Source organism: Lepisosteus platostomus, chromosome 12 (assembly GCF_059453375.1).
Source record: "Lepisosteus platostomus isolate fLepPlt1 chromosome 12, fLepPlt1.hap1, whole genome shotgun sequence".
Classification (NCBI taxonomy): domain Eukaryota; kingdom Metazoa; phylum Chordata; class Actinopteri; order Semionotiformes; family Lepisosteidae; genus Lepisosteus; species Lepisosteus platostomus.
In genome coordinates, this window is record NC_142622.1 from 20,915,116 (window position 1) to 20,932,782 (window position 17,667).

At 37.2% G+C, this 17,667-nt stretch overlaps 1 protein-coding gene across 5 annotated transcripts in view; it reads right to left on the bottom strand.

Annotated features, from left to right (window-relative positions):
- tsnare1 (T-SNARE Domain Containing 1) overlaps positions 1 to 17,667 on the bottom strand; it is a 244,146-nt gene that overhangs the window by 106,039 nt on the left and 120,440 nt on the right. For all 5 annotated transcript variants that reach the window (XM_088601358.1, XM_088601356.1, XM_088601357.1 and 2 more), the window contains exon 8: positions 12,245 to 12,400. In XM_088601358.1, the coding sequence (XP_088457484.1) occupies positions 12,245 to 12,400 (156 nt within the window). The remainder of the gene's footprint in view (positions 1 to 12,244; positions 12,401 to 17,667) is intronic.

Sequence of the window (17,667 nt, forward strand, 5' to 3'; positions counted from 1 at the left end):
CTGCATAGGGTCCTGATCAATGCATTGTGACATATATACAGATGCAGCCATTCAAAATGGGTGAGGTATTTCGCGGCATACCCCGGTGGGCGTGTCACAGTATCACGCAGTATCACGCGGTATCACGCGTGTCACGTGTGTCACGTGACTAACTATCCGGCGTCGCCTTGTAAAACCGCCAGGGGGAGCTTAACCTCTCATGTACAGCATTTGAGCCTTTAATTTTGAACTGTGTATTACAGCATGTTAATCATCAGTCATTAAAATGTTGGTATATATTATGAAAGCAAGATTGCTCAGTTGGACAGAAGTACACAACCTACCTTTATCAGAAATATTTATGCATCAAATCCTTTACTGAAGATATTACTAATAGTATTAATAATGGATGACTTTGGACAAGCTGTATACTCAAAGTATAATTTCTTTAGCACATTTGTACAAGCACTTGGAATCTGTCCAAGCCATACAGGCATTTTGTTTTACTTCAACGGGGCATAAAAACTTCCTTGCTTTTAACAGGGCGTTTCATAATTTCTAGCTACGAAAATGATTTAAAATGCGACACCTATCATTCAACTAGAGCTTAAAATATCACAAGGAAAAATACACACCGGTATTCCATTTCTCCCTAAACATTGTAAGCTTCGAAGTCTTTAACTAACGTGATACCGGAGTCAACAAGCATACTTTTAGAATTTGATTAAAAGGGAATATAATATGGAATCGCGTATCTAAAGAATTTAATAACGGTATGATTATATCCGTGTACTGGCAGGACTGTGTTTAGGGAGAAATGGAATACTGGTGTGTATTTTTTTCTTTAAAGTACCAAGACCAGCCATATACTGTATGTTTACGTTCCAAAATTAATATCGTTTATGGCCTTCACACGCGTTACAGTATGCTCCTATTCTTTTTATGCTCAGCTACTAAGATTTCCCTTCAGTGGTAAAATTCAATATCTACAACGGGCACAGTAAAGACGTTTACAGTAAGTCTTTCTACGACAGACCAACGGACCACGAGTGCCCCTGTCGGTCAACCAATCACATACCGCGGTATCGCGTGTCATCATACCTGCGGTATCTGTACTGCGGTGTCTGTACCGGGCACTTTGAATGGCTGCATCTGTAGTCTAATGTTGCACTGAAAAAGTGATTGCTAACTGAGCAATATTATCAATTACAGTATTTACTGATTCTACAGTATACAGTATACTGTACATATCACGTTTTCTCAAATCCAGACCTCAGGGTGCAGAAATCAGCAGGTTTCCTATAACTCTTTAAATTGCAAACATCTTAAGACTTCAGAGATGGGATCAATTGATCTAGTTAAACCTTAATTGGATCAGTTTAATGCTTCGCACCAGGTGGACTTACTGTAGGAACCCTATAAGATTCCTGACGCTGAAGACCAGAGTTGAGCACCACTGATACATACTGTATAGTACTTGATTTAGATTTTATTACGATGAAGGTATACACCACAGTAAAATGTCCTCAGGAGAACTGCAAAGGGTAGTGGTTTTAGAAAATATAAATTGCTAAACAGGTAACAATTACATTCCTGGCTGCAATGCCTGCTACTGGTATTGTGTAGCCAACTGAATTCAGCCTTCCATCCAATACATTTCCACATTCCCCTTCTCCAGCACAACTGCTGCTTAAACAGAAACAGAATGAACTGTAGTGTTTTCCCCAGGCACCTCAGAATCCTGTCATGAAAGCCATTGATCACATCTGGGAATTTATGATACGACCAAATAGCTTACATGGAGTAAAGCAAAAGTACTCTCTAATTTTTGGCAAAATCTGGATGAAGCTTTGCATAATAACAAGCCCTTTCCATAAAAATCTTTTCTCACCTAAAGAAGGTGCTGCCATCTACTATTTTTAGGTGATAGCAGCATTTTAAACAATAGATTTGCTTTATTTCAGAATAGATGTCTGTGCAAGCAGATTACTATTACTACTGATTACTATGATATTATCTCAATCTTGTTAAGAACTGGAATTGAGATAATCAGACAGCATTGAACACAGTGTGTTTTCAGCATCATTTACACAGTTAAAGAGTGTTTCACAAAGTAAAAATGTGTCAGAAGGGGGTTCTACTATATATATTTCTAGCGCCTTAAGAACAGGCAAGGGTGCAAGCTTTATCTAATAAACCAATAGCTCATTTAAAGAAACAGTCCAACAGGTCAATTGAAAATGTAAACTGTGCAATACAATTTAACTAGAAAGCTACAATACCAAACATTCCTCATTCATCATGCCAACAGTGTGGTTTTTTGGAATTGTTTATTTTAATATAAAATTTTACTTCATATGGATGGCAGAATGGTTAATTTCACATATTAGGACATCAATAGGTGAAATATAATATGATTCTTTTTGGATAAATATATCTATGGTTCCTTGCTATATTATCCACATGCTCTGTAGTGAGGGTGTGAACACAAGTCATTCAAAATGAAATATCAGGGCATTTCTTTCTTTTGAAACTCTTTTGTGTCTATGGTAGGGCACTGAAACTCTTTTCTGTGCATGGCAGTGCATTTATTATGATTCATTCATTCGGTTCAATTTGCTCTACATTTATAGACTAAAGAAAATTTAAACTACTGAATCATAAAATAAATTATACAACAAAATATTGACTGACATTTCTTGATTTTATTCCTGTCAACCTGACTCTTCAAGTTCTTCAAGTAAAAAGACCAGAAGTGGAAGACACACATTGTTAGTAGCATGTTGTATTCTACTGTAAATGTAAGCATTTCTTTAAGTTACAAAACCCATTGGTTTGAAACAGATCCTGTTAGTTTCCGATTCATGAAATAAGTCGCATTTTATATCCTATCAATATGATATATGAGTAAATTTTCCAAGACAAATAGGTATGCATTCAATCAATTCCTTGCAATTCCTTGCAATTCCTTTGACAAAATAATGTCTCAGTCCATTGGTCTTGTCTTCGTAACACCCATTAAAGCTTGACGTCAAAATATTTTAAAAAACCAGTAACAGAGTTTCATATTTGAAACATAGTGCAGAAAATGCTGGAGGGTTGTCTTTTTGAACCGATATTTATAGAATATGTCAAGATTTCTGTTCTTCCATAATTTAAATATATTTGGACAGCTGCTCTGTTTATGTCTGAGTGGAATTGATTTTATTTGTGCGGGTGAAAAAATATGACTATACACTTAATGGTAAATCGGAGGTCAGATTACTTCAATACCAGATTTCAGTCTGCTCTATTTCTATGTTGTTACAAAAATAACTGGCATACAAAAAAGCCATCCCACAATGCAAAGCATCCTTCAAAATTATTTTCAGAACTGGACAATGTAACATTTGGAATTTTTTGTGGATTTACTTGTTCTATAGGCTTTATTAATAAAGATCATAACCTATAACTGGAAATAAACTACAATGAAAAATAAATCTCCTTAATGTTAGAGAGCAAATGAAGACATCTTAATAGCCCATTTACAGTTAATCATCCTCAAAATCTTCCCTAAATAGGTTTTCAATCAGATTTCTGAAGTAGCTAATTATTTTTGATTATTATGGTACATTTGCTGAGAAAAACACTGTCTTTCAGTATCTTTCACAGGGGACTGAATGTTTTGATTTCTCAAAATGAAGCCATCTTGGGATGATCTATAAATTTGAAAATGGTCCATGTAAAGAAATAAATCAAATTGTTCCATTATTTTTTACCAAAATGTTCTGTTTTTTTTTTTCAGCTTGGCAGGTCTTATCATTGAACACTGGAGACCTGCAATGTCAGTCTTTCTATCAGTTACTATATTGGAGATACACCACTAAAAGGGCTCGATCTGTTGAAAAAATAATATTAGGGTAATAGAACTTAATAGACTATTGGAATGCTCATTATAATGAGATCAGCTGAAATCAAGGAAAAATACAACGTTTAGACAAGATGCTTTGAAGATAGTGTATTATACTGCAAGTTAAAAAGTGTGAGTGGTGTAAGTAGGTCTAGTATGATGTGGAAGAGCACTTTGAGGCTAAAAGATATTGTTTCCTTCTCAAGTCTAATCTTTGTTTGCTAAGAGATGCTACATGCTGAGAGAAGATCAGCAATATGTACTGCAGATTCCTTTAACAATCACATAGGCTTGTTTTTTAATTGTTTCAAAAGATTTAAAAAAAATCTGATTTCTATAGGAAATAATTAAATGAAAGGTAATATACGCAAAAACAGTCTAACAGCACCAATAAGTTTACAACAGACTTCTAGACATCCTCTCTAGCAGATTAACATTTCACTCAGACAGAGCTTTTTATTAAAGAGTTCACCACTTTTCACAGGAGAAGAAAATGTTGTTCCTTAATTCCATAATCTGATAAACAGAGAACTGTGAAGCCTTAACTTTTCTTTCGATTCCACTTTGCTTCTCTCTCCTGTATTCGACATAAACAATGCCCAGAGAAAAGGAGATACAGCCGACACATCACGTTCCTATTTCAGAAACAGCAGGAGTCCATTTGTAGCCCACTGTGGAAAAATGGGCTCAGTCACAGTTCTTATTGACAAATGGGGATCTCTAAACATATTGTATAGTTTTTTTCTTCTCTTTATAAGCATTAATTTAGGAAGATTGGCCATTTTACTGCTGGGCAGTGTAAACAACCCAAAGGGTCATTGTAAGTTAAAAACTGTGGTGTGGCATAATTGTAGCCTAAAGACTCTATTTAATAGAATTTAGATTTATTACATAAAAATTAACTGTCAATAAAATTAGATTTCTCTCATCCTTGACTAGTTTATCCCTTGGAAAGATGCTACCTGTGTTGACAGCAGACAATGTTTGTTACAGCATAACTAAATGGAAGATTCATGAGTATGAGTACTCAGTTAAAGCAGTACTGTACATATCTGAAACACATGTATTCACACTTATTTAATTCCTTTGGAATAGTTTTCCTTTATGCAATTTAATGTTATTTATGACATTTAGTGAGAAAAGGCTTAACAATGTTCCAGTTCTTATTTAAATTCAAGCTTCCAAACAATGAAATAGACTTGGCATGATTCAGTCTCTAAATATACTCCCATGGCTCTCAGTGCACATCTCCAGAACTGACAAAGTGAGATGAAAACATTCCTGTTAAATAATTTCTGAGGTGCTTCACCATTAGTTTAACACATTACATTGGCTGGTAGCTAAGCTGGTCATTGTATGTACTTCTTTTACCTCTACTCAGGGAGAATAGAAATTGGTCCTTAACTGGAATGGTGTCATTTTGTACCAAAAGGTCCTGTTTTTTGCTGAACCCTGAAGACAACTAATGAACATTTCAGAACACAGTTCATTTCACAGACTGAGCACTGACTACATTGTCATTATCAATGAAAAATGACCACATGAAGATGTCTTGTTGAATGTCCACTGGAATCTCAACTCCATCTCCTTCCAAAGTTCCACAAACTTGACACCCCCAATGTGTCCAAATGTTTCCATCAGTAACTACTCAAATTTTTGCTTTCCTTGATAAATAAATTAGATCAGTTGTAAATGATCTTCCTGTACACATAATGGATACTAAACTCTTGGGTTTTCAATTTCAAACCTTTCAATTTCTACAGTCTAGAATGTTTCATCTTCAATATGGAGGTCATATCTCTATACATAATCTCTCTTCATAACAACTGTCTAGCAGCTGTAAAACACACATTGAAGAGCTGTGGAGTGCATCTTTATTTGCCAGGTAGTAAAAGTCTGCTTCTTTTCTTCCTATACTGGTTTTGTACCTATTGCTTTACAAGCAATGCATTAATGATTGTGTTCATGCCACTATCAGCTCTAGCAATCAACTACAGAAATCTCTACATCACTTCAGTAACTGCCATCCATCTCTCCAATTCACTGTTAATGAATCTTCCATCACTCTTCCTTTTTAGGACATAAGTCTTGATTTACTACCTGGGACTGAAAACCCCTGTCTATTACAAACACTGTGATTCACACAGTTACCTCCTTTACAGCTTCATCCATCCCAAGCATAATAAAAGTTTTTTTTTCTTTCTCACAGTTCCTCAGATTCAATAATTTGTTCTGCAATGAGACTGACTTCCAAAATGAAGCCCTTATTCACATAACACTGATATAAACCAATGTTTTTAAATCATAAGTACAGTGCATAAAAATACGATAAAATGTTTTATTGAGATATAAACAACCTGAGAATATCAACACCATGAGCAATTTCTTCACTCAGATCTGCATTCTCATTGTCCTTACTTGCAACTATCTTATACATCCTTAAACATTGTCATTCCCCACAATGATGGTCTTACAGCCCTCAAGCACACACTGGACAAATACACTATGCTTGATCTACCTACCCACACTCTTGTACATCTTGCGTAATTGGTAGTCACACTGAATGCCTTCGTATTCAATAACAATTGTATTAGCAGATCAGTGGATTTGCCATGGGATCCAGGATGAGCCCAGCTATGCTAATATTTTTGTCGGCTGGGTAGAAGAATGCTTCTTCACTTCATACACTGCTTTGTACCAGACCTCTAGAGGCAATACATTAATGACTGTGTCGGTGCAGCCACATGCTCTAATGACCAGCTAGAGCATTTCCTGCATCACTTCACTAATTTTCACTTATCCCTCAAGTATACAGTTAACATATCTTCCACTACCATTCTGTTTCTGGACAAAAACCCTCCATGACTCTCTCCTTCTATTTCAACCACAGATTCACATAGTTATCTCCTGAATAGTTCCTTCCTCCCCACACATACTAAAACCTCTCCCTTTTTCACAGTACCTTAGGCTCCAAATACTTTGCAGTGATGACATGGACTTCCATAATTAAGCCCTCAAAATTGACTCTTTTTTCATTAACAGAGCATATCCTACCCATTTATTGACAGGGCCCTCTCCTGAGCCTCTTGGATTATCAGCCCAATTAGGAATTCACAACTGCATTCCATTGTTGCTTCCCTACCACCCTAATACCTTTTCTATTCCCAGGACCATTAATGACAACTGCCCCATCTTACAGGATGATCCTTTCACTGGTACCCCCTTTTCTGATTGTCCCATCATCTCATATCTCCAACCACCTAATCTGCCTAACCTTCTTGTTCACAGCTCCCTTGACCACCCACAACAATGATCCATACCAGGTAGTTTCCCCTGCAATAGAACTCGCTGCATCACCTATCAATATATTTCCAATACCACACACATTCAATGCCCCTCTGGACATATCATTCAGATGAAATCATGTGTTTACAGAAACCTTATTTACTGCATCTCTAGCAGAAAATGCCCAGCTACTTACATGGGTGAGACAGGAAGGAGACTGGGAGGCCATTTCAGGGAACATGTCAGGCCTGTGAGGGTCAAAGATCTCTCCAAACTCTTAGTGTCCCATTTCACCTCTTATGACCACGATCATACCCATTGTTTACATCTTCACAAAGGGGTCTCAGAACTTCTATTGCAGAAAATTATCTTGAAACTAGTTAAAGGATCACACCTTCGCCTTCTCTTCCCCTTCTCTTAACAACAGACTCATTTCCTACTAATCCTCTATTTATTTGCAGGTTTTGACTTCACACCTCTCTTCCAGTTCTTTCTGAGTTCCTGAGTGACTCCTTCTCTACTGCTCCCCGCCCCCTCTCAACAACCCCATCTTTTGTTCTCCCAATCTTTATCAGATGCTGATTTCCCTGTCTCCCTCACACCTGAAGAAGGGTCCACTGTTGAAACATTGTGTCTCTTCTTTCCTTTTCAGCATGGAATAAACCTTTACCTGTTCCTTTGCAATTAATACTGTATGTGGTGAAGATGCTGAATCATGCCCATTCTTTTACCCTTCCATAGGACTGAACACACTACGATTTGCAATTTTTAAATAAATACTATATTATCATTGATTGAATTTACTTTTTCCCTTGCTGTTATTATGACCGTAGAAGCTTGTGTCAACACACAATCTGAGCAGACAACTATCAGTTAGAGTGTAATGTTTCCTTTCAGGAAAGCCCAAATGACTTTAAGATAACTGAAAATTATAAACTGAAAATCAAGATGCCTGGTTCTGCTATCATTTTTCCAAGTACAGTATATACTGTATAAACCAGGAGACCTGAGAGGTTTCTGCCTGTCCCCCAACCCCATCTTCACATGACTGTGGAGAACAGCACACTGCTGCAGTTCTGAACCGCTAAGCAGATTGTCACACATGCCTACAGCTGAATAAAGATGACATTTTCAAGCACTGTAGAGAAATACCTAGTGTTAGATGGCTCTGACTGAATAAACGGTTTATAATATAAAATATTTTCTTTCCAGTTGTAACTGAATGGCCGTTTGTTGATATACAAGCACGCAGCAGCCATAAATAAAGTTGGATCAGCAAGTAATAACATTGTTTTTGCCAGCATCCATTCACATACAGAGCTTTTAAAACCATCCTGCCTCAGAGAAATGGTTTCAGCTAAATTACTGAGGCATAATGAGGCCCATCAATTCACAGCCGGTTGAAAGGCTTTTTTATACCAGGATGTTTGAGCAGCTAAACCGCAGACACACTCAAGCATGCACAACAAGAGACAGTCTCACAAATACTCTGTCTGTCTCACACACACTGACATCTCATAAAGATATCGGAAATGTCTACAGAGATAGATGTGAAATACACAATGAAAATGTACTTTTACCCATGCTCAAAACAGTGAAAAATAGCATCCTCTTATATAGCTAAATGCAAGGCAATGAAAATTCATACAATTCAATTTTCTTCTGCTGACAATGCTTGAGGACACCAAACTCACCTACACAGCCATGAACCCATGTTCTCAAACAGCAGAGCAATATTATTGCTCTCACAGGTTACATAACCTTAATAGTTCCTGATCAATGGAGTCTGGTGTTCAACATCCCAGAGTAAGCATTACTGAGAATGCATGAACCATCCAAAATTCATTCATTAACCCACAAAATATTTCAAACAGTATTTTTTTATCAGCAAATTATTAGCCAAGCTGCGGCCATGACTATACTAACTATTAATAGACATGACAAAGACTCTGATTATATTAGTGAAAAAATAAATCCCAAATGAGGCTCTGGGCAAAGACCAGCTGTTGGACAACAATTTAGACCTTTTTTTCAGAATTTCCATGTCAGGAAATTCAATTTCCATGACATGTCAGGTGACATTTGGACCATCCAGGGAAGATGAAACAGCTTACAAAACTTACAAAAAAGTCACTGATTGGTTGTGATTCTAAATTTCTGTAGAAAGCTACAGCACAGGAGAATGGATGAAAATCACTTCAACTAAAATGAAAAAAATATTGTTTGTGCTTTACTGTACCTGGTGAAGCTATTACCATAAAAGCAAAAACTATATTTTTGCAATCCTTTTCAGGCAAAGAAGGAATTTTTGAGGCTCCTTCCTATTATTAAAATTCAGCCAGGAACACATAAATTATTTTGTGTATTGATGAAAATATCAATAATGGTTACAATACATATAGTACACATACTGCATGTAGTATAGAATATGCTTTAAGCTGTACAAATTTTAATTGCTAGAAAAAATGGTAATTATGTTGTGGTTGAAGGTTTTTTCTACAATGAAGAAATTTTAAGTAATCTCTGTGATAGCTGAGGAGCTTGATGGTTCCAGGGGACATTGGAGTTGAGTCACTGCTCCTCCAGATCGAGAAGAGCCCCGGGCACCTCCCACTGGAGATGTACTGGGCACAGGCCACTGGGATGAAAACCCCAGGGCAGACCCAGGACACACTGGAGATATTACAGTATGTTTCTCAGTTTGCCTGGGAATGCCGGGAAGTCCTGAGAGTCAGGAGGAGCTGCGGACCGTTGCTGGGGAAAGGGAATTCTGGCCTGCTCTGCTCAGACTGTTACCACAGCGAAACTCACACCAGGAGTAAGCGGTTAGAAAATGATGATGACTATCACGATGAGAAAATGCAATGATGGATAGTTACGGCACAAATGAATTCAAATGTTCAATCAAATTAACCCAGGACAACAATGCATCAAAAAGCACAATATTTTAACAAAATTGTTCCTTGAGATGATTAAATCACATTGAAGAGACATAACCAAAACATATACTGTCTACACAATCACAAACAAAAGCTCCACTCACCTGATTCCGGATTTCAGTGTCAGGGTCACGGCGAACATCACCGGCAGAGAGGAAGTAGGTAAGGGAAAAAGCACACATTGCATTAATGGACATGTACAGGCACAAAACAACTGTATGTAGCACAAGTTTGCAAACAGGGCATTTAAACCGTAAGCACAATTGTCTGTTTTTTTAGTGGCATGGGTGGGGCTCTAGTTTTAAGAGGTGTAGGTATGTGAATTATTAGTGGCCAACACTGTACTCTAGCTAATTAAATCTGTAAACTGGAATGGAATGAAGACAAATATATAGTGTACAGTACAGTAAATGCACTACACATAACTGGCATAATGTAATGTGACTGTTTAGGTATTTCTAAAGCTGTATATTTTCTGTATCTTGTGCATAATCATATCTCTGTTATTTCACAATAAAGGTGGAAATAGCAGGTTTAGTTTTTGTCCATCTACAGTATACCTTGCAGTTTTTAGATTTTTTTCCCCAGCTATGTGCCCTCACTAATGGTACTGTATGATAAGATACTTCAGGAGCAGTTATTCTTGGGGCATACTTGGTACAATACTTCAATTGATACTGTAAGTGAAATATATTTTTCCTTTCTTATGAATTCAAATTCCACTGAGTCTTCTATCATATACAGTATCACCTTAACCTGACCAGTAAAATAGCTATCCCTGTTTGATTCCTGTGTTTACTTCAAAAACTGTTTATAACCCCACCCTTTTCCCAGATTTTAAAATGTTTTACAACTGTATTATTTAAACAGAAAATAAAATAAATTGCCTGTGTGCCTGCAATATTCCGTTAACACAGATCGGGGTTCAGAATAAGGCTGATAGTGTTTCATGGATAACAGAGTTTAGTGCTGTAGATTCCCTAGGGAGAGAGCTGCACAGCTCCACAGAATTGTGATTCAGACCAGAGGAGAAGGGGGGGGGTCAACATGGTTACTGCTGTCCGACGCTGTTGAAAATGTTCCATTAAACCAATACACTAGTGGGTCTGGTTTGAACATAAAGACCCTATGCGTAGTGGCGGGATGGGGGTTAACCCGGGCTCAGCTGTACAGGAGTCGTATAGAAAACTATGCCCTCAGGCACCGGACATGGGGCAACCTGTTGCTAGGCGGGTCTCAGGACATCTGAACAATAATGCTGAGCGAAGGGGAATGAAGGACCCGGAAATATATATCCTCAGACAGAGAGACACCAGAAGGACATCAAAGCACAGGAAACTAGGGACAGGACAGAGTAGAAGCTGATATCTGACACTGATATCCAAACTGAACCATAACTGAACTGGAATTTTGTTATACTTTAATTTTGGTTAAAATTACTAAAAGGGAGAGAGTATTCTACTGGTGTAAAAAGCTTTCAAAGTTTAAAAGTCCTTTTCACCTCTCCTCTACAAATCCACATTCTGTTTGGTAACTTTTGTAAGTTCCTTCTTTTGTACTGAAACAAAATGTTGTCTCTGTAAACAAATATTGTACAATACTAATTCTAGTGAATTTAAATGAGTTTCATAGAGCACTTTTAAGTAATACCTTATTAGTTCATATCTATAATGAAATACAAATGCATAGACTGTTTGCTTTCTCTTGGAACTCTGGTTTTCTCCCGCAGTCCAAAGACATCCAGTCCACATTATAACAGGTGTCGCTGAATTGAATCCAGTGTGTGAGTGCATGTGATGAATGTAGTTCATTCCTGCTGGGATATGATCCCGACCTTATTGCCGATCAAACCACAAAAATGGCTCTATTTTCAAATCAGTGTATAATAATAATAATAATAATAATAATAATAATAATAATAATAATAGTTAAAGTATATTATAAAGAGCCATGATCCAGAAACAGAACATTGTAGAATTCCACTTCTCAGCTTGCAGAGAATGGAAGGTCCTCTAGATTATTTTCCTGTGCATGTTTTACTCACTGATTAGGTTTACGCCATTTTAAAATAAGTGTTTGTTTAAAATTCAAATTTTAAACTTAAAAACGCTGAGCATGAACTTGTAAAGTTGTGGTAGTTGACAGGCTGTACCTCTATCTGTAGCAACGCCTCCTCCCTCAGCCTGAGGGCCTCCACATCCTCCTCGCTAATCTCCGACAGGATGGCTAGCCCCTCTCCCTCCTGGGCCTCTGGCGCACCGAACACAGGTTCCTCATCACACAGCTTTGCAAAGGGTGTCTGGGGACTCTGCACACCCACACACAGAAATAATTAAGGAAATAATTAAATCACTCAGAATAATTAACATAATGCAGTAAACCTGTCACCTTTCCTTGTCTAAAAGGTTTTGTGTCTGTGTGCTGTGTGGGCTCCTGCTTTGCAAGACCAATGCCTGTCTGGAGGAACATGTGACCACAGTGCTCTTTGTAGAACTTTTATTTAATCGCACGTTTTGTATCATTGCCGCAGCAAAACCTTGGAAGAAAGAATAAAAGAACTGAGTTTGAAGAGCTTCATCTTCATCCAGGTGAGTACAGTGCAATTTCTTCAAAAGAAGCAAAAAGAAAATAAAAACTCCTTCGTGAAATGGCCCATATCCATTTTCATAACATTGCTAGATCTCATCCAGGATTAGTTCTACTTGATGTCTAAATGTAAACCACAGAATAGTTAATACTGAACATTTCATGTTAATTCAAGTTGGATTACTTGATTACGGACTGATCAATGTTCTGCTGCTGTATGTTGGCCTAATTTTGCTTATTAGGTGATATTGTCAATGGTTTACATGTGAGGGGTGACAATTCTTTTTTGTGTCCTGTATTTGTAGTCCTCACAGGATTGCCCTCAGTAGTTGCTGTTAAGATGGGGGATTTGTGTTGCTCTTCTTGATCAATGTGATTATACTGAAATTGAAACAGAAGTTGTTTTAAACACAAGGACAAAAGAAAGGACACAAACAAAAAAGGTCTTTTGGTCCTTCTAACCCTTTTGATAGTTTCTTGAAAGAAATGGGGGCATCAGCTTTAGCAATGGCTGGGCAGCTTGTTCCATACTCCCACAACACTTTGTGTAAAAAAGTGCCTTCTGTTCTGTTTTAAAAGCACTTCCAAAAAGCCTTTGCATCACCGTACCAGCATTCTTGCCAAATACTGGACAACCAGGCCATGTGGCCTTGAAGGGTTTATTTTTTACGTTCAGCAGAGATGTATTCAACATGTCTTAAATCTTTGCAGCTCTCCTAGGGAATAGAACTCCTGCACCTGATGTTGGAGCTGCACTGTGGTCAGACAGCTGGATAGATGAGGATTGTCTCAGGTCTTACCCTGTCTGCCCAGCCCTGCCTGAGCCTGCTTCCCACCACACCGCCTACACTGAATTGCCTGCTTTCATCTTTGAAGTGTCTCTTGGTAGTGCAGCTGTGGCCCTGCTGCCCACTCCTAATAAAGGGGCTTGTTACTAATTAGACAGAGCTGTGGATTGTCTGATGTACTGCAGAGATAAGGGCAAGAGTGCAAGGTAGGAGGCAGCCCTTCTGTCTGCATTGACATTAAAAAAGAAAGTAACGAAAAGAATATATTAACTTCAAAATAAATTAAAACAATAACAGAAACAAATAAGATACCACCCCTTCCCAGAAAAAAAAAAAACGTCCTGAACTATGAAGATTAAAGGTAAAATCTATTTGACACAAAGGTAGGAGGACTTTCAACAAACAAGATTACAGTTTCTATAGCTAATTGACCCAAATAGTGGGCGTCTCTCTAGCATTAACATTGAGAACATTGCATTGATCCATTAACTAATCAAATTGCATATGTATTTATTGATAAATCCCCCACAACTATTGTTTTGTGATCATTATGTGAGACATAATTAATCTTTGTATGTATGCTAAGTTGCTGTGTTCTGAATTACCATTACAAGGGTTTTTTTATTTCAGAATCCTTCTATTTCCACTGTGTTCGAAAGAAGAGTTCTTAATCATCTTCTTAACTACAGTACACTTAGAACTCAAGCTATTTTTCTCTTTGTATCTATCTATCAATCATGTTGTAATCTCTTTTTGTGTCACAGTGCTGGCAATACTATAAATATGCTGCATGAATACACATTTAATTTGCCACTAGAAACCTAGGAAAATCTTTAAGCTCTGAACTGGGACAGTCACGGGATATATGCTCCAATGATCATTATAGTACTGTAGGTTTTCTCTTCTTGATATATATGTGCCCTTTTAAATTGAAATCTTACAATAACAAGTGGAAAAGTGTCTCAAATATATGGATTGTCCAACATACAGTACAAATGTTAACTTTTGCCCCCTACCGACAGCGTCACATTTTAGTCATTTGCAATGAATCTATACATACTCTTTCTCAATTGTTTTTTAAACAAACTATATTGATCAAACTAAACACTGTTACAATTGAAGGAAATTGTCAGCAAAATCTACAAACTAAATATACAATTTGAAATTTCCTGATGACATGAGTTTTCCATCCAAAGTCAGTACTTACTGAAAGGGCCTTTGACAGCATTTACTGTATTGTAAATGTATTTTTTTAATTGATCTACTAGCTTTGCATAATAGAATGGTTTAATTTTGGCAAATTCTTCTTGTCAATATTGCTCCACGTTTGTTGGGGATTGTTGATAGACTGCAGTCTTACCATAAATGTTCTTTTGTCAGGACACTGGCTGGGCCACTCAGTCTTCTTGTCATTTCACTCCTGTGTGGCTTTGGCATTGAGCTCAAGATCATTGTCCTACCAAATTTAAACTGAGTTTTAGGTGTTTAGCTGACACAAGCGAGCTTTCCTCTGGGATTTTTCTCATTCCTGACAAACTTTCCAGTTATTTTCAGTGTGAAACATCCCCATTACATGGTATTTCTACCAGCATGCCTGACAGCTGGAATGGTGCCAGATTTGATGCTTTGCATTTAGACCAAAAAAAACAACGTTTTTTCTACATTTATTGTATTGTTTACATACTTTGTCACACTTTCCTTTTCCTGTTTTATTTTTTCTTACTCACCTATACAGGCCAGGCTTATATAACATCCTTTTTTTCAGAAACAGAACTTTGCAGACTTTGAAAATCACTGTTGACGTCGCGGTGGCATCTTCAACCAGTTTTCTGCTTGCTAAGAGGTTTAGGTTTAAAGAGAAGAATCCATTCATCCAGAAGTAGTGTCTGGGTGAATTATGATCAGCAAGTCTGAAGCAAGTTGAAGTCTGATCTGTCCTTTTCTGCTAGTTTATCCCTGACTTGTTTTGAAAGTTTCTTGGGCTGCGTGTTTGCTTTCTTGTATATACAGTAGGTTATGGCAAAGTTGTGAATTTGTCTGACTAACAATCCTAGTGAAGTCAATGATGAGGAGCATGTAAAGAAAGAGAGGATTGCCTTGATTCTGTTTCAATTTTTAAAAAATCATCATACCCATTAGTCAACATAGAACCTATGACTGGTATTTTACCAGATTATTCCATATAGTAATCTATACTATAGATATTTAGTGGCAGCTTTGAATGAGAGTTTGGTTTGGATCAGACTGTGATACAGGTTTGTCTGAAAAGACAAGATATAAAGATAACTTTATTGGTCTGTTGTTTAGCCTTTAGGCTATGTTGTGAATATCCATAACCTGGTCTCCTTGATTGATCAACAAATAGTAACAAAGGAGTTGTATCTCATTTCCTTTGTATACCTTGAGTAAATACCTGTCTTATACTTCAGGTATGAAACTTACAGTATTAGATTTATCTATGAACTCTTGTCTTCATAGGGAATAACAGTTTAAAACTCCCTTTGTCAGTTTCACTGAAGCAGAGAGCTACTACTTGCAGAAATATCTAAGTCAACCTGCCGTGACAGGGTAGCACAATAGTCATGCTGCCTAGCTGCCTCACACAATACTACAGAGGCCCTGGAAGTTCTCTGGGGGATACTGCTCCTGCTTCAGAAAGATGATCTCATTTTAAGAACCATCAATTCATCTGGCAGATCACAAAGAACAGCTTACTGTCAGCAGACAGCAAGCCTGCCCAGCACACAACCACTACTGCTATCCTGTCAGGTAGCAGACAGTAAGCGCAGGCTCCCCGTCACCAACTGCCTCACTGTCCTTCATTGTGTCTTTCTCTGTTACAACCTTACTCTCTCCTACCACTTCATCTACTCACACTGTCACATTTGCTGGCTTGCATTCTCAACATGACCCTCCCTCACACTCCCCCTACTGTCTTGCACTGGAATGGTACTGAAGGGAAAAAAAAGCATACTTTGTACAGACCGATCATATGAAAATAAACCTAATTGCAATGATAGTAAAAAAGACAGAACAGAGTTATCGTTACAGTTTTTTTTAACAATTTGTTTCTCTGTTATTTCTCTGTCATCCAATCAACCACTCAAATCCTAGCTCTGGAAATCTGCTTTTGTTTTGCTTCTTCGGAATCATGGGGGACAAGGTAGAACCTGCTATAGACCTGCAGTATATCTATTTTTATGACCTTTATAAGATCATAGAAAAAGTTATTAACTTAACAAGCTGTTAAGTTATTTTTTATTGAGCGATTATATTTTATCTGGTACTGTATGTATAGTCATTTGCTTTTCGGACTGGCATGAATGTATCAGAGAAGTCTTAAAATGTCGCAATTATATAATAATGACTCTTGACAAAACTCACATTTACTGTATATAGCTATCTTAATAGATTTATCTAAGGCTTTTAACCTTCTTACTTCTAAAAGGTTACATTATATGGGTCTCAACATAAACTCCCTCATATGGTTCCAGAATTACTTATTAAACTGTATACAATGCATAAAATCGGACAGATTTGTTTCATTGACACTTCCAGTTACTAAGGGAGACCCTCAAAGTTCTATACTGGGCCCTCTGCTTTTCTCCCTCTATGTAAATATTGCTCAGGCAATAGGCAACTCTCATACCTACAGTATCTCAGTATATACTGACTTCTAAACTATCTACAGTATAGAATTTTATAAACCCACTTCATCATCAGTAATGACTGATTTGAAGCTTAGTTTGACATAATTCAGCAGGCTTTTAGTGAGTTACATCCTTTGGTAAACAAATCAAACTAAATTTATGCTGTTCCTTGAAAAATAGAACTGCTCCCTTAGTAATGATCACAATTTGTTTCACTTTAAGTAAGATAAAGTAGGAGCATGCCATGACTTATAATGCATTACTAGTGTTTTAGCTGCCAAAACACTTATGAATAAATTGCAAGGTAAGGTCAAATCTAGACTTGGTTTCCTTTTTGACATCAAACATTGTTTTTATCTAAGTTTACACACGTTCAAATGTTTAGACACACCCTCTTGGACTGTAGTGATGTTGTTTTCCATAATAAAAAACACCTTGTTATGTTCAGAATCTGTTGAATTTTATTTATTGTGTACCATCTTACAGATTATGCTGTAGTTCTTGCAGTTGTTTTTTATGTATCCTGTCTAGAATAATGTTTCCTGTAAAAT